This window comes from Jatropha curcas, chromosome 10 (assembly GCF_041381405.1).
Source record: "Jatropha curcas cultivar XTBG-Jc1 chromosome 10, XTBG_Jcur_1.0, whole genome shotgun sequence".
Taxonomy (NCBI): Eukaryota; Viridiplantae; Streptophyta; class Magnoliopsida; order Malpighiales; family Euphorbiaceae; genus Jatropha; species Jatropha curcas.
The window spans coordinates 5,372,213-5,390,067 of NC_143160.1; the positions used below are offsets into that span (position 1 = coordinate 5,372,213).

At 32.8% G+C, this 17,855-nt stretch overlaps 4 protein-coding genes across 6 annotated transcripts; 1 reads left to right on the forward strand and 3 right to left on the reverse strand.

The window, feature by feature from the left end:
• Positions 1–4,656, forward strand: LOC105640401 (serine/threonine-protein kinase 52). Its single transcript, XM_012224698.4, has 6 exons — positions 1–584; positions 1,563–1,684; positions 3,042–3,238; positions 3,386–3,560; positions 3,794–3,928; positions 4,051–4,656. The coding sequence occupies exons 1-6, from the start codon at positions 272–274 to the stop codon at positions 4,255–4,257; spliced, it is 1,149 nt and encodes a 382-aa protein (XP_012080088.3). The 5' UTR covers positions 1–271; the 3' UTR covers positions 4,258–4,656.
• Positions 4,657–4,692: 36 nt separating this feature from the next.
• ATVEX1 (Nodulin MtN3 family protein) lies at positions 4,693–6,379 on the reverse strand. 2 transcript variants are annotated; one of them, XM_012225143.4, is made up of 6 exons: positions 6,116–6,379; positions 5,994–6,030; positions 5,704–5,836; positions 5,354–5,515; positions 5,139–5,258; positions 4,693–5,044 (listed from the first exon to the last, which is right to left on the reverse strand). In XM_012225143.4, the coding sequence occupies exons 1-6, from the start codon at positions 6,156–6,158 to the stop codon at positions 4,901–4,903; spliced, it is 639 nt and encodes a 212-aa protein (XP_012080533.1). In that variant the 5' UTR covers positions 6,159–6,379; the 3' UTR covers positions 4,693–4,900. The 2 variants fall into 2 exon arrangements, with proteins under 2 accessions (XP_012080533.1, XP_020537596.1); XM_020681937.3 differs by having other exon boundaries at positions 5,620–5,836; positions 6,116–6,378.
• Positions 6,380–10,817: 4,438 nt separating this feature from the next.
• Positions 10,818–12,551, reverse strand: LOC105640402 (protein DELETION OF SUV3 SUPPRESSOR 1(I)). Of its 2 annotated transcripts, none has more exons than XM_012224699.4 (3): positions 12,392–12,551; positions 12,181–12,293; positions 10,818–11,149 (listed from the first exon to the last, which is right to left on the reverse strand). In XM_012224699.4, the coding sequence occupies exons 2-3, from the start codon at positions 12,269–12,271 to the stop codon at positions 11,019–11,021; spliced, it is 222 nt and encodes a 73-aa protein (XP_012080089.1). In that variant the 5' UTR covers positions 12,272–12,293; positions 12,392–12,551; the 3' UTR covers positions 10,818–11,018. The 2 variants fall into 2 exon arrangements, with proteins under 2 accessions (XP_012080089.1, XP_012080091.1); XM_012224701.4 differs by having other exon boundaries at positions 12,181–12,296; positions 12,392–12,545.
• Positions 12,552–13,148: 597 nt separating this feature from the next.
• Positions 13,149–15,499, reverse strand: LOC105640403 (U-box domain-containing protein 18). The gene has a single exon (XM_012224702.4). The coding sequence runs from the start codon at positions 15,426–15,428 to the stop codon at positions 13,374–13,376; it is 2,055 nt and encodes a 684-aa protein (XP_012080092.1). The 5' UTR covers positions 15,429–15,499; the 3' UTR covers positions 13,149–13,373.
• Between the last annotated feature and the right edge of the window lie 2,356 nt (positions 15,500–17,855).

A 17,855-nucleotide genomic window follows, 5' to 3' on the forward strand; every position in this document is an offset into this window, starting at 1 on the left:
CAGAAACAGCTACACGTTGTGAAGAGGAGGCAATTGCATGTGCCCACATGGCCTATTGCAGCTGGAGAGAAGAAGAACTCCACACTCACCCTCCCTAAATACACAACAAACCCATGTTCCCTTCCTTCTTCTTCTTTTACCCTTGTTAATTAGTTTTGGTTTCTGGTACCTCTTCAAACAAAATTAAAGTTCTCATCTTTCTTTCTTTTGTATTACTTCTTTCTTTCTTCCCTTTTCAACAAGAAGTCAAATTGAAAAGGGTTTTGCAAAAATGAAAGAAAACAGTGATGGTTTTGTAAGAGCGGATCAGATTGATCTAAAGAGTTTAGATGAGCAATTGGAGAGGCATCTTAATAAGGTATGGACTATGGACAAGAACAAGAAAGCTGATGATGGTAATCTCACTGCTCATGCTGCCGTAGACGATACTGCCGTGACCACCATCAGGACTAGTGCGGCTACTTTCAAGAAGGTTAGGCAGGAATGGGAGATCGACCCCTCTAAGCTCATTATCAAGAGTGTAATTGCACGTGGTTCCTTTGGCATCGTTCACCGTGGCATTTATGATGGCCAGGATGTTGCCGGTGAGTCTCTCATTTGTCATTTTTAAATTTCGTTTTAGGGATTTAGCTTTATGCAGATACAATGTTTTCAGTTAGTTTGTTCTTCAGTACGCGATTCTGTCAAATCCCATCTCCACCCCCCCCCCCCCCCCCTTTTTTTTTTGAAAAACATATGTATTATTGGGAGTTTCAGAATTAATTTTAGTTGAGTTGATGAATACCCATTTGCCATTTTTGACAAAAAAAAAGAGTTTTTTTTTTTTTGTAGTTTTTAGCTATTTTAATTAACTCCATCATGTGTTGGTTAGCCATGGAGAATGTGTGATGTTCTTGCTAAATATCAGTATATTATTTTTGTATAATGGAAAAAAATGTTTCTTTTTAATTTCCTTTTCTTTTGCTAACAGTTACTTTAATTTGGTCCGTTTTAAATAGGATCAAGTGGATCACTTTTAGGTTGAGTTTCATTGTTTCATGTCATATCATAATTCAATTAAACAAGTGATGTATTGTCCTTAGTTTTAGCCAAATAATTACAATGAAAACTCCTCTGTGAAATTCTGGATTTTTGTTGCATTAACTTTTATGAGGATGTTAGTCATTGAGCGTGATAAGTGTACCCTTATGGAATCCGTGACTCTTACACGGGTTTGGGTTGAAGTTGCTGGTTATACCAATAACTCGGTGATCATATTGGATTTATGAACTTTCATGTGATCCCAGCTGGTAGTTAATGTCGTCTCAACGCAGAAAAGAAAAATGCAAAATAGGCCTGGAAGCAGGAAAGCATGATCCCAATTCATCATTTTTTTAATTATTGATTTGTATTTTATTTTTGTACTCATCCATATCTTTAATTCTTAACTTTTTTAATTTTTTTTTTTTTAACTTTTCAGTTGCTTCACTGTAAAGGGTCAATAGTCGGTTGCTTCTGATACAAATGATGGTTGTATTCATTCTGGTTTTGCTAACATTATTTTTGTCTTTATTGATCGTTAGTTAAGTTGCTTGACTGGGGCGAAGAGGGCCAGAGGACAGAAGCTGAGATTGCCTCGCTAAGAGCAGCTTTTATAAAAGAAGTTGCTGTTTGGCATAAACTTGATCATCCTAATGTTACTAAGGTCACTTTTTTACCTCTGCAATTTCTCTCTTCTATTTATGTAGGGACAGAATTTGGCATAAACTTGATCATCCTAATGTTACTAAAATTATTTTTTATAAGTTTTTACTGAGCTACACATTTGCTATTGACAAATTTAAGCCCAGTTAACTGCTCTCTCTCTCTCTCTCTCTCTCTCTCTCTCTCTCTCTCTCTCTCCTCTTCTTGTGGTTAGGGGGCCCCATAAGCTAGCTTTGTGCTTAAGTTGTGGAGTGTGCTAATTGGAGATTTTTTATTATATCTGTAATCTCTCCTTACTGAGAAAGGGATGGGGAAGTTTGTGGCAGTCATGGTACCTTATAAAGGCATCTTGTAACTTAGACTTTACTCTTGAAGAAAACTTCTTTTGATGTAGTCTTTTACTGTTTACTATTGGGTATAAGTTTATCATTTTGGTCCTTTCTTTCTCTTTTCCCTTTTTCAATGTCCTTTTTCTTAAAATTCTTACCCCATAATTAGAATACAACTTTCTGTTTTTTCGTCAAATTATAATCTGTAGGCCACTAATTTAGCTTGCCCTTTGGCTTACCCATTTCAGCATTGCTTCAGCAAAGGATTTATCATTTTCTATTGGTTTTACTTTCATATACTATTTGTTCAGCAATTTAGCTCCGTAGATTAACATTTTTGACATTTGGATGTTAGGATTTAGAGATTGAGTTCTACTGCTTAGGCCACAAAGTACTTGCTTTGTGGATGAATGGTTTCACATTTGATTACAATAATTCCTCATGGAATCAAAAGATCTACAGGAGTTTTTGGTGTCTTAAAATTTGCAACTAATTCCCAGTATTTCAACATCATCAATAATTTTGCTTTCACGTGTTTGCTCAACTCTCCTATAAAGTTTGATCAGTTGCTTCCTTTTCCTAAATCATTATGCGACATTTGTAAAAGAAACAAACCCAATTTTATTTTCCCTTGTGTTTTATTTTGAGTTCAACACATGTCAGTCTTTCAATTATTAGGCTGATTTTATTTGCTGTCCAAGCCTACTTTTAACTTTTATAAAGTTTGGACTTTTTCTTGGCTCCTATGGTTTTGTAAAGGCAATTGTTAGTGCTCTTAAATGTTATAAATTTTCTGTTGTGAATTGCTGAAATTGGCTTAACTGCCATTTGGATATTGCAAGTATTTAGATTTCAGTAAAGAGGCTATGCAAACTAGAGAAGATATTGAATTCATGTGGGGATTTATGACTCTTGAGCTTGGCTCATTTCTTGTAAATGAAATATGTTGTTCATTATTGTTACTTAAATGAAGTAATTAGGCTTCTTGGGGATTATTCATCGATGCTGACTCTGGTCTTTCTCATCCAGTTTATTGGGGCAACCATGGGCTCATCAGAGCTGCAGATACAAACTGAAACTGGCCACATTGGCATGCCAAGTAATATTTGCTGTGTTGTTGTGGAGTATCTTCCTGGAGGTGCCCTAAAATCTTACCTTATAAAGAACAGAAGAAGAAAGCTAGCGTTCAAAGTAGTTGTTGAGTTGGCTCTTGATCTTGCTAGAGGGTACGCAGCAGTTGTATCCATTTTGTTAACTGTGTTTAATTCTACTTTCACTGTATTGCATTTTGGCAGTTTAAGAGTAATTTCTAGCTTGTTAGTTGTTACTCGACTAATCAAGCATTAGGAATGCACATTGATCATGTGTTGTAGGTTAAGTTACCTTCACTCGCAGAAGATTGTTCACAGAGATGTAAAGACAGAAAACATGCTATTGAACAAGAATCGCACTGTAAAAATTGCAGACTTTGGAGTTGCTCGAGTTGAGGCTTCAAATCCCAATGACATGACTGGGGAGACAGGAACACTTGGCTATATGGCTCCTGAGGTATACAGTTCATTATGTAGTACTTTTATATTTCTTTTAAACCAAAATCAATAGAAACGATTTTCGTGCGTGAAAGATGTGTATTCTGATGTCAGTGCCTCTCTCATGGAGCAAAACATTGTTGCAACTGAAAGAACCTCTGTTTTTCTGCCCCTTCATCTTTCGTCATGTTTTGTGCAATAAAAAGACATATAGTTTTGTCCTGTCTGTAATTATGATTCTTGGACTTACAGGTTCTCAATGGCAATCCATATAATAGGAAATGTGATGTGTATAGTTTTGGCATCTGTCTATGGGAGATATACTGTTGTGACATGCCATATCCTGACCTTAGTTTCTCAGAAATCACTTCAGCCGTTGTCCGACAGGTAGTATCTTCTTTTTTCTATACTAACAATTCTTCTTGCAACACGGGTTTTATTCAAATAAAACAGAAAGAGTAATATATTAAGTCCATAATTTCTTGGTTAATCATTTTCATATGCTGCAGAATTTGAGACCAGAGATACCAAGGTGTTGCCCAAGCTCTTTAGCGAATGTAATGAAGCGATGCTGGGATGCTAATCCGGACAAGCGCCCTGAAATGGATGAAGTTGTTTCCATGCTAGAGGCCATTGACATTTCGAAAGGTGGGGGTATGATCCCTGCCGATCAACAGACCGGTTGTCTGTGTTTCCGAAGGTATCGAGGACCATGAAAATTTTCTTCCTCTGGGCATATATATATATATATATATATATATATATATATATATATGAACAGCTAGAATATGATTGTTTTGATCTGTGGTGATTGAATTTGTAATTAGCAAGAAGGTAAAGCAAATTTGGAATATAAAATGGTGAAGAATGGATGGTGGTGGATATGGGATTGGAAGCTGTATCAAATCTCACTGTATTGGATGTTGTAAATCTTTTCTTTTGTTACTGTATTTCTTAAATATTTTTTTGGGGTTTTGAGATGTGTATTTATTTGGCTTGCCAATGTAATCAACTGGCATGACCACCTCTTCTCCAACATCACCATTCAAATTGGATGATATTATTTATTACTACCATTATTAAGATAAGATGGTGTACTTTGCCCAATTATACAATTGTTGTCTTATTCTTATTTATGTCTGAAATTTGAATGAAGAAATGAGAGAGACATCTGAATTTCCTTTCACTGCAAGTTGGGACTTAATGTCACTCAATACATCAGCTAACTGAGTTTCAATTTTAAACTAGAAGCCAGTCAGAGTCGGCTATGTGAATTCTTTTCTTTTATTCATCCTGAGATATGTTCATAACAGCGCATAATTCAATGGTTAAATTAATAAAAAAAAAAAAAAAAAGAAATTAAACCCTAGATGCCATTTGAACCTCAGAACTACCATTTGCAGTATGATATTCATCATCATTGTCCCATCGAGTCGTTCTGTAATACGTTGCGTACAGTATAATCTGTATTACTCCTGATATTACTCCCAAACCATTGGGAAGCTATAAAAAAAAAAAAAAAAAAAAGATCAAGTTAATTAAATTAATTAATAAAAGAGAAAATAAAATAAAATAAAAGAAATGTATAAAATCTTACCACAATGTTGATATCGAATCTAAGTAGTGCATAGATCACCCAAATTATTCCATTAGCTAAATTAGCAAGAGAGAGCATGAGCGGCATGTACTTGACGCTTTTTGTCTTGATCACCAATTTCTGTAATAAGAAAAAAAAAAAAAAAACATCAAATAATATAAATGTATAGATTAAATTAAAGAAAAAGAAACAAACATTAATTGATTAACACATACCATGACAGTCAATGGAGAAACGTACATAAGAATATTGAGGATAATACACAAAATCCCAACAAATGTAGCTCTTGTCTTGGGAGAACTAAATAGGACCATGGAGATCATAACAACAGCAATCATAATAAGTACTTCAACAGCCAGTACAAGAGCAATCTTACTCTGGAAATTCAACAAAAATAAGATGTATAAAAAATCTGTTTCTATATAGATTGAAGACAGTATGAATCAACGTATAGATACACAGTGAGTGTATATAAATATACTCGTTTCTTATTAGGAGAAAAGATGAAGCAGATGGCGACATAGATGAATTCTATGACTAAACCAATAGCGTTGATTGTGGATACCAAAATGCTATCTTCTTTGACATAAGGTAAGCCATAGAAAGTCCACATTGCACAGTTGAGTACTGTTGCTAGATATGGGTCTGGCTTGAATTCTTGTACTGCCTTTTGCTTTAATATCTTCTTCATCGTCGGTCTGTAAATTGCAATGCATGTGTTTATCATTATTATAGTAGAAACTAGATTTTACATTAAAAAAAAAAAAAAAAACTATATATTGAATTTCAGAAATCCACAATTATTAACTACAGAATTTATTTAAGCCTTAAGAGCAAGAGATTAAGAAGACTTACATGGGAGAAAGAAATAAGCAGAAAGATATAATATTTCCTGTAAAAAGAAATGAAATATTAACAATATAAACAATGTATAAAATAATAACATGACGATTAGGGTTTTGCTTTGCAAGACTAACCGATGATGCCTATAACGGTTCTAACAGTTGCAGTGTCTGTCATCTTTACTTAATTTGCAGCTTTTGATCTGGGAATAATTACTTATTAAGCAAGAACCCTCTTCTTGACAAATGCAAAAACAAAATATAAAAACCCCCTTCTTCTGATTTTGTAAGAACAAGAAGCAGACAAAGAAAAGAAAGTAGAAGAAGAAATGTAATAAATCTGTTATATAAATAATTAAAAACAAGGACTTGGCTGAACGGTGTTGGCGATGGTTGGTTAGTTCGGTTTAGGTTTCACTCTCTCTCCCCTTCTCTATTTATTACGTGTGCTTGACAGTTGCCATGCATGCACGCAACCCTCACACTGGTTTTCATGCATATTTATCAGATCCTTAATTTTCGATCAACCTCTGGTCATATCGGCCAGTTCCCTGCATTAATTTCCTCTGAGAAGTCGACTTTTCATTCTTATCCAAAACATTAGTCTCCGACATTATTTCATACAATCAAATAAAATAGCATATTTAATAGTAAATTTTGTATTTTTTTTTTTTTAAGGATAATTCAGTGTTCAAACAATCCTATATTTGTGCTGTGAACAGAATCGGTCCTAATGTGGCTGATCATTTTCTCCAACTAACTACTGTTATCTTGTTAGATACTTTAGTACGTAGCTTAAAGCAGACATATTTTGTTATTCAAATCTATAATCTTAGGATTAAAAGTGAATTAACTTTGTCATTATACGAAAGTTAAACTCAAATTTTTTATTTTATAAAATTATTAATCTATCTCAATGACTTTTACTGTTGTTTCTATGATCAAAAGGATTTCAGAGTGTTATGCCATAGAATGAAAATATATATTAGTATAGTCACCCAAATGAAACGTAGTGCATTTTTATCTGAGTACCAATCTGCAGTGAACCTAATTTAGAATTGGTTTAGCAAAACGGTTTCAACAGAGAAGCCCATGAGAACAAAAAACACTTGGGTTTATATCTCGGCCCTTAATGAATGGGCCCGCTTAATTCTGGTCACTGGCCCTTTAGGAATTGTCCCACCATTTCTATTTCAACTTTAATAGAAAAAATAATATAAATATAGTACTAATTGTAATTATATATATAGAATTATTTTAAATATTTTTAGGTTACTAATTAAATGGGTAATTGATAATGATATTAAAGTTTTTGAATCTAAACCTGACCCGATCCCATCAAAATTAAATTTGGACGAGCCGAGTAAAATTACCAACTCTGATATCAAATCAAGACTAAAAAATTTTATAATCATTTCAAATAATCTTGTCATTTAAGACGTAAAGAAATACCTTTAACAAGCTAAAAAATCTAAAACAAAACTTGTACATTAATTAATCATGATTCATTGATCATTTCAAATAATCTTTTTGTAACGAGAGATTGATAATAACAGAGTACGTAACTTACGTTATTTCATCCCTTTCTTTTTTTCTCTTTCTTGCTATCTAATAAAACGCCAAACAAACTGCTACAGCTTGATTCTTGAAATTGTTGAGTAAGAAAATAATTATAAATCACTAGAAGAGAACGGTTGAGTACTGATTCCATTACCGCCGCTCCAACACGAAAAATTTATGCGGCATTGTTGTTGCGTTTGAGTGGAAAGTCCGCTGCGGATGAGTTTGGAAAACTATTATCTCCTCCACCCACCAAGGAATCTATCACTGTTTTGCTTGCATATGAGTTGGGTAAATGAAGAAATACAAACAAATTATTAATTTTTTTTAATGTAAATATCATACATAAATACTAATTATTCAGTTAATTAATTAATAGATGTAGGTGTCATGACATAATCATTTTGATAGCAAGGTGTGGATAAAAAATTGGGAGCTAGAAGGTATCATTTGAATTATTGGATGATGTTTTTCTCACTTTTCTTTTTGAATCTTCTGCAGGAATCAAATATTATGAAGAATTATGTCAAACCAAAAAGCATAAAGTTACTAGTTATCTTATTTTTTTTATTGCATTATGTATTTTTTTTAATAACTGAAGGTTTTAAATTTTTAATATTCGATAAAAGTTCATAAAAAAATACAGTTTATTTTTGTTGATTTAATGAACCGCTGTTGGTTTTATAAATCATAATTGAATTTGTATATATGGGTTCAGAGCTAAAAGAGTTTTGTTATAGCTTGTTTGTAGGATGGAAAATGCTTATGGTGTAGTCTAAGAAAAGTAGAAAACAACTCCAATGATTGATGAACTTCTTTCCATTACTAAATTTGAATAAACAATCCGAGGTTAAATGTACTCTGGGAGCTTCCAATTATCTTACCCGTCCAAATACGCAGCATCTGTCTATATGAAAAATGGATGGTCCTGATGCATTTTAAGGCCGTCAAGTAGACTAGGTTAGGTTTCTTTCTCCAACTGTTTCCTTATATATCAATCCTATGGAAAAGTTACAAAATTTAGCGGGATATTGACATTTTTTTTTTTGTTGAAATACAAGAAAGGAAGTAATGAATGATGTTGAATAAGCGTATTTCTCTAATAAAAATATTAATAAAAGAAAAGGAAAGGAAAAAAAACACGTCTATCCTTCAGTTTTCAAGTCAGATTACATGCTAATGATTGAAAAATAGCTTAAATTTTCAATTAACTGATTGCAAAGAAAAAGACTATAACTTTAAATCCAGGCTTCTTAGAATAATAAACAACCGCAATCATCTCCTTTGATGATTGGAATCTAGAACCCGCTTAGAATTTTTCTTCTTGGAGTGAGATATTAAATATCTACCACAATAAGATAAATAGGTGGCAGAGGAAATTGATATGTCTGCTATGTATGTATATATATATATTGGAATGGCTTAAAAACTAAATTTTGGTCTCTGTTTGTAATGAAATATAGTGTCATTAGTAAGCTGTAGATGCTCCCTCAAATTTAGCAACAGAAGAAAACAACAAAGGCCCCACTTGTAACAAGATACCATTTTCAGCTTCTGGTTTGCCCACCAAACTCCATCTTCAATATAACACATGTAAGTACGATTCTTTATCTTTCCTAAAGATTGCTTCTTTTTCTTCTCTCTTTTCTTGAAAACCTTGAAACAAATAGAAGTTCTCTACCAATTTAAGTTGACATATGAGTATCAGATCTTTTGCACAGCTTGTGGTTGTTGAGGTATTTCTTTTGTGAATTCTTGGATTGGTTCTTTCTAGGGTTTTGTAAATACAGATTATGATGATGGAGATTCTAGTATCTGTGATACTACTATTTGTGGGTATAATCATTTTGGTAGTAATTCATATTTATATAGTTGGTAGAGCTTTTAGGAGTGGGTATGAGAATGGTCAGATTATGGTTCCAGGACTTACAAGTAACAATGGAAGCAAAAAGATTTCAAAGGAAGACTTGAAGAATCTTCCATGTTTTGATTACAAGGTTGCAGAGAAAGGAGAAAGTAGCCCTGTGGAATGTGTTATTTGCTTAGGGAATTTCAATGTAGGTGATAAATGCAGATTATTGCCAAATTGCAATCACAGCTTTCATAGTCAATGCATAGATTCGTGGTTAGTGATGGCTCCTATTTGTCCAGTATGCAGAACCGACATTAATCCTCCAGAGACAAGCGTTTCTATTGCTGTTGAGATGGAATTAACATAACAGCAATTGGGTTTTGTTTCAGTCTGTGTATATTAATTACCCATGTCAGCCTGCTTGTAGTTCCTGTAGATGCAATTCTGGTGAATGCCAAGCCTTCAATTTTGCCTTCTGTCTTCTTATTTTTCAACAAATTTTAGATTAATTACTAGTTCTGCTAGTTGTGATCGTTTCAATTTTTAGAAACATGACGTTATAGAAACAGAGCAGATATGGTCTTGGACAAATCTATCCCACTGTTGAGGGACCATTTATGTTTTCTTGTCTTGCTTCTTCTTCAACTTTATGTATACTGTCCAGAAAGGATGATACTTTATGATGCTTTTACACAGTATTATTGTATTAGCAGTCTATTACCTGTTTTTGGTAATAATATTGTTGGATTTTTAGGAATATGGTGACATACAAATCTAGGATTTCTCATGATTTAAGAATATGATTCAGAACAGCTACCATGGGACAAAATTCTTGAAGTTCATGAAATCTGTTCTCTGCTTCAAGTAAAAGAAACATAATTTCCTAACTAAGAAGTGCAATAGGGAGGCAACCAAACATAGCCCCTATTGATGGAGAGTGAAAGATTGATTGATTGATTGTCGGAGGTAAAGGTAAATTAATTTAAAAAAGCGAAGGGTCACTTTCCATTTCATAGCTTAAATTAAATAAAGATACACACGTTGTCTACATCTGATAATCTCAAAAACCAAGGGACAGTTTTAGTTCTAATATAGCCAAATGTCAATAATAGATTTTTTAGTCAAGATTAGCAGTAATCCCATCGGTCTAAAGTATGTAGCCTTCTACCGTACGAAGAAGGTTTCGTAATTCATTGATCCATAAGAATTATTCCTAAATTTTTATCGACAATAATAATGGTAAGCCAAAGGAACAAAAATCTTGAAATGCACAATTGCATAAACAGTGAATCACTATTCTAGTTGCAAGAATATGGACGCTCAATTGCAACAATGAATACACCTATACACAATCTAGCAGCAAGTCTAAATACAACTTAGAAATAAATGGAGGGATATTTTTTGCATAGTCAGAAAAGCAAACCGTTTAAGAAAAAAAATCATTAGCAAGTAAACTTAAACTTTAACCGCAGAAACGACAACAACTAGGTTCCAGAGATTAAAGTTTGAATTGAACTTCTAATCTCACACATTCTTCTCCATGATAAGCACATGAAAATCCACCTGGAGCTCAACACTAACTGATATTACATATAGCAATAGTGACAGACAGTTATCAATAAAAACTCAGTTTTTCTCAGTGCTCTTCTCCAATTCTCTCCTCAGCTGCAGTGAGAAGTCATCATTGACATCATCATCATCCCAATCATCTTCCCACTGTTGTGTCACCTCTTTCCCTTCCTCCTTGTCCTCCCACTCTGTCATTTCATTAGAAACAAACAATAGGATCATCCATAAAATAGTCACAAGTCACAACAAATTAAACATCATATGGAAGACTAGGAAAGGTCAGTTTCAAACGATTAAGATGACCAGAAATAGAAAAAAGATGACAGTTACAAATTGCAGAAAAAAAAAAAAAATAAGGAAAGAGCAACTAGATTGGTGTCAAAATAACACAATGTTCTCACAGTTGTGTTATCAAAATACAATAATACAAACAAGAAAAAACCCTCTGTTTTCTCATTCTTAGTTAGTAGATGATTCTGCTGCATGATTTGTGCACAGTTACAAGGGGAACACCTCGGCAAAATATGTTCAAAGATGTCTTTCTGACTCATTATTTACCAGTTGTCTTAGGGTTCCAAAAGTATATCTATATATATTCAGTCCATTTATGCGAATTCACCAGAAAATTTCACAATATTAATAATTATTCCTACATATTATACTTTCCCATGTCACATTACGCTGCAATAATTGTGCGTCTTTCAACAGTTACAACTAAGAACCTAACCAACTCCATTCCTTAAACTAGTTTTGCAACCAGCTAAATTACCTGAACCATCAACATGAGAACAGCCATATCTTAGAAAATAAATAATTTTAAATCTCCATCTTCATAACTAATTTTAGCTGCAACAGTCCAGAAATCCTTTCCCGGATATGATTTCATTACAAGAATTCCTATTTGGACTTCTAGGGAGTTAGGTATCAGCTATATATAGTAACACAGTGATCCAAAATGAGTAAGCTGCATTACTACATTCACCAATGAGAAGTGTATCATGTAAAGAGAAATAACTTCTTTTAAATTTATCATATATGCTTTGAACCAATCTTGTGGAATTTATCAGTAGACATCGAATTTAATTTAGTTCTTCAAAACCTCAACACAAAAAAGAAAAGGGTAATCACTTAACCCAATTAATTTCGAAAATTACTTAAATCAACGAGCTCGAATACCTCATGCAATAAAGATCAAATTGCATACACGGTTATCACTTACCTTCGTTAATCTCAAACTCTTCAAATTCATCGTCATCCTCGAAGAGGTCCATCTTCACGTCCTCGGTTGCTGCTTTCGGTTCAGTCGCCATATTCACTTCTCACACGAAGTTACTGCTATTGCAATTATATAAGACCGCGTGAATTATAGACAAGTTGCAGTTAGAAATTTATAGAGAAACACTGTTTCCCAAAGGTTGATCAGAATTTACCTGATGACGGGAGAATCTGGCTCGAGAGAGGTCTGAGCGAAACCCTAACTTCGCGGGATTGGGGGTTTTGTTTATTGATTTGTTGAAATAATCGGAAATAAGGAGGAGAATTTTACTTTATTTATGACTATGAATAATGAACGGGTTGAAAAGAAAGAAATAGCAAACGACGACGTCCTTTTAGTACCGTGATGTGTACTTTTTGTTTTTTTATTTTTTACTTCTTTTTCCTTTTTGTTAGTTTCTTTTCTTTTCTCCTCTTCGTAACAAAAATAAAAATAAAAAAAAATTTAAAGTAAATATTTATTGGATAATTCCATTATTTTTTATTTTGAGAGGGAGTAATTCCAGTATTGGTATAATTAAAAGGTTCATTTATATTTTTATAAAATTGACAAAAGCTCTAATTGATTTATTTCCAATTTCATTTTTATTCACTCAAACTGAGAAATCTACTCTTTATTGGGATTCTCATCGCTTAAACCGAGTCTTTAGCCTCAATCATGCATTAAATCAATAAAAATAATATTTTTTGTTAAAATAATGATATTTTTTGACAAACATCCTAAGAAAAAAGGAACAATTTAACACAATTTTTTTACTTTTATGGTTTAATCCACGAATAAGATTATAGATCCGGTTTAGACAAGTAATAATTCCTCCTTATTTATTTGGTTGCACAAATTTTTCGACCATTATTTTTCATTAGTTATAGTGAGGTGTTGCTAATTTGTAACCTCATACACAGAAACAAAAATAAAGAAACAAAAATTGCATCTCACACAATTTTATTACATGTTATTTGTATAATGTAATAAAAAAAAAGAATACAACTACAAACGTATAATATAAATATAATCAACAAACTCAAAATATATATGATATGACACAGTTAGCTCTTACAAAAACCGAGCTAATTGCATAACAGTTCACAATCTATTTACAGAAGAAAATTAAAAAAAAAAAAAAAAAAGGAACAGAATCACCGAACATGAGCTTGCCGTTCACATTGAGCAGAAGCAACAGTTCCTGAAGAACTTGTTTCATGAAATTTATGTAAAATCTTTATAAGAGAGCTGGCTTTGCTACTGGCATTTGAAGTTCCATCAGTTAGGAGTGAATATAATGAACTCATAAGAGCAGAGTCCTTCGCTAATACTTCAACCACTTGAACACCTCCATTTTTACACAAAGCTAATAATATCGATACACAGTACTCTTTTCCAACCCTAGAAGGTAAAGATTGCAGTATTTTCAAAATTATTAGTAAACCTGAATTTTGTAATATTGTTAATGAACCATCAATACTACTTTCAGCTAAAGCTGCAATTACTGCAAGTGAATCAGCTATAAGTTCATCTTTATCCGAAGAACGAAGAAGATCTATAAGTAATGGAATAATACCAGATGCCAATACCTTCTGGTGATTTCCAGGATGGAGAAGTAGCGCGAAAATAGCTGCAACTGCATTCTTTTTTCCATTAGTCGGCTTATCTTTAATTAGCTCCACTAATGCTGGAATTGCTTCAGGTGTTTCACCGATTAATTTTCGATGACCTTTTATTGAAGCTAAGTAAAAAATTGTTGCAGCTGCTATTTGCTTCGCTTCATAGCTTAATCCCTTTATAAGTACTGCAATGATGGGTTTTAAGCCTCCACTATCAATTATTAGCTTCTTGCCATTAGTATGTTTGGAAAGCTTTAATAAAGCTCCAATGGCATTTTCTTGGATAGAGTTATCTGGACGAGAAGATAAAAGATTTATTAGAGGTAGAATTGTGCCTGCATCGATCAAACAACATCTGTTGAATATGTTTGATTTTGCAAGTAATCTGATTTCATAAGCAGCCTTGTTTTTTTCGTCGCGTGACCCAAAAACCAGTCTTCTTGCAAGATATCTAGAGAGGAATTTCATAGCTTCTGCGGCTGCAGGACTTCCTGGAATTATTGTTCTTGTTATATCGCGATTTCTGTTTCCTGATTTAGTTAATGAAATGCCGTTGTCGTTGCAGAACTGTTGGATTAGCTTTCGCAGAGTTGTATTTGGTACTAGCTCTGTATTCTTCAGCTTCTCCCCTGTTTTGGGACACAGCATGTTTCCTGCTTTAAACCATTTTTCTATTGAAGAACGATCGTAAGTCTGACCTGTTGATACAGTAACAGGATCAGTCATTATCTCAAGTGAAATTGGGCACCGAAAATCTTCTGGATTTAAGCAACTAAGAGTTTCCGTGTTGCATTTCATATCGATGTGATCCGTAATTCGATTATCCAATTTCTCGAAAATAACACCCCTGCAGTAGCTCATTAACCCTAATAAACTACTCAAAAATGGAACTTCTTTTTCATCACAATCTGAGCATTGAAAAATAATCTCTTCTTCTAAGAACTTAATTTCCTTAAAACAATCACTCCAACTTCTAATCTCTAAATAATCAAGAACCCGCTTAACAAAGCTGCAATCACACTCAATTCCTTTTTCAAAATAATTCAAAATCATAACTACTTGTTTTGAAGCCCATTCATCTTCAGGGTCTAGCTCGAATTTGGCTTTTCGAGCTTGTCTTGCTACTAATTCAACTAATTCCTTCACTTCACCTCCTACATCAATCAAATTCAATGGCAATACATCAAGTGCAGTAGCAATAGCTCGAACCAGAACTCGAAATTGAGTGGCAATAAATTCTGACTTCATTAAAATCCATAGCTTTGCTCCTTCACACGTGCAATCCTCTAATAAGAATTGGATTTTTTGACACGTAAGATGGAGCTCAGAAAAGGAAAGAACAACTGAGTCGGGAAGAATCAATTCACGATCTCTAATTTCCTCGAAGAATATAAGAAATATGCCAATTTGTCTAATGGCTTCGCGCGCATTTCTCCTTTGTGTAGAGAAAAACTTTGACTGGTAATTGCATATGTTTTGTGAAAGAGAGATTAAAGAGCTCAAAAGGGTAGCCGGAGAAATGCCTTCACAAGGATGAACTGCCGGAAACGTTAGAATCCGGCGATCGGTCCGGTTGAATCTATTAATCATTTGAAGAAATTAATAAAGGATGAAGGAAAAACAGATGTGTGTATACTCCTATGCTTTCGGTTTTGTTTTGTTTGAAGTTTTATGAAACAGAAAGGATTCAGTTAGTCCAAATATAGTAGGGGAGTATCTGAAAAATCTTTCTGGACACGTGGCGTGAGATGCAATTTGGAATGATGAGTTAACGGCCAGATGTGGTTCTACATGACATGTGTACATAGAGTTTTGGCCAAGAGGCTGCTTCCTTTGAATCCCGATACTGTACGGACAGTTTATCCTAGTTGATGATACTTATGTGGGGCCCACAAGCCGACTATGAAACGTGGGCTAATAAAAATGCGACATGTTACTTGGGAAACGGGGGATGTCATTGTATTCAACGTTACTTGGTATGCAGGGGATTGCTAGATTTTTCTTTCTCTCTTCCTTTTTTTTTTTTTTTTTTTTTTTTTTCAAACAAATTAGAAACTATGAAGCTATAATTATTATATTTAATACAAATAAGAAAAAATTGAGAAAACTATATTAATTACCCATAAATATTCTTAAATTGACTTATAATTATAGACAAATCAACTATGTTTATATTTATAAACAGGAGAGAATTATATTGCTTATTTTTGACTGAAATTACATATTATTGTTTAGTATACGGAAGAAACTTGTTGCATTCAAGGCATATTAAGACTGTTAAACGAATTGATGTCCAAGCTTGCAACCAAAGAATATAGATATAAGTAAATATTTCAATCAATGCATTGAATTTAAACTATTTCAATCAATATATAATTTCACATCAGGCGATAAGATCAGTCCACCCAAATTATAATTAAAAAAAAATTTGAACTCTAAAATCACGAATTCAAAAATGGAAATAAAAAAATGTACTTGGGATCCAAAGTCAACTGAAAGAATAACTAAGTTAACGACAAGGAAGTTATGGGGACATATAAAAGTGTCGGTTCACACTAATTAACAACAGATATGGAAATTCTGGTCCAAAGCTACATGACCAAACTGTTCATGTTCTTGACTTGGCGGCCCTGCTTAAGAAACTCCAAACAAACATATCTCTTTTTATTATTGTTGAAACGAAGAATAATTTATTTCTAGAATTTTCTAATTAAATTCCAACAAAAATAAAAAAGAAAATCAAAGTGATCTGGCTTGAATTAGTCATGTCATTCATGCACGTTCACACTTGGATTGGAGTGTTTAGCTCACTAATGACTCTTAATTACTTGTGGCTACAAATTATCTTATTGTTATTATTTATTAGTACAAACAAATTAAAGAATGATGTTGACTATGATTAAGACAAGGAAATATCTTGGAACGTGGACCAATCAGTTTTGGACTAGTAGTACGCGGTTATTATCTCTACATCTAAATAATTTAGGAGTGATTAAGCCAAAGTTTATTATATATTATTATTATTATTGTGAAATCTTTACTTTACATGAATTTGAAGCTTCTTGTGTGTACGTTCATGGGGTTTGTACGTGTCATGTGAAAACTCTTTGGATTTAAGAGGCCCACAAGCAATATTCCAAAAACAACAATAGCCTCTCCTTTCCCCTCCCAATTTTCTTTTTCTTTTTTTCCTTTATTTCTTGAAAGTTCAGCTCAAAATCATTATTTTATAGATAAAGTTTGAATAAAAGTATAATTTAATTTGCTGATTTAAATTTTTTAATAGTTATCGATCATCTTAATAACTTCAATGTTTAATTAGTGTTGCGTCAAAATATTAAAGGGAGTCGTGAGATAAGATTTATTTAATTACATCTATCGTATGGATAGTCTCATACGTTAGATTAGTTAAAATAATTTTTTTAAAAAAAATATTATTTTTTTAATTCTTTTTTTCTCAGTGTATATCAAAAATCCATCATTTAAATTAATTATTTATGATTGGTTTGGTATATAAATATGTCTATACACGGAGTATAAGTGAGTCCTTTTTTGAGTTACATTTCATAATTCATTTTCTCAAAATCTAAACACTAGTATAACATTGATTTTATTCGTAAATTAGTTATTTTGGCAGCTGTTAGCTGTTTTAATAGCGTTTAATTATTAATTGTTTAAATAGATTTTCACTAATCGTGAAAAGCTAAAAGTTAGATGAGTTAACTTTTCACAAAAAAATATTCCAACCTCTAAAAACTAATTGAAATACTACGTTACCCAATAACTTTTTAAATAGCGTTTAGCGTTTTAGTCAATCAAAAAGCTACTTAAAAATTTATTGTCGAAGGCAACTGTTATTTGACTAATCAAGATAAATAAAAGATATGGTGTTTTAATTAAAATTAAAACACTAATTGCTATATGAAAAATTGTTGGAAAAGAGAGGCTTGCTAATTTTTTTTCTCCATAGATTTTATGGCTATGTTTATGACCCTTAAACACAATCTTGTTATTTTA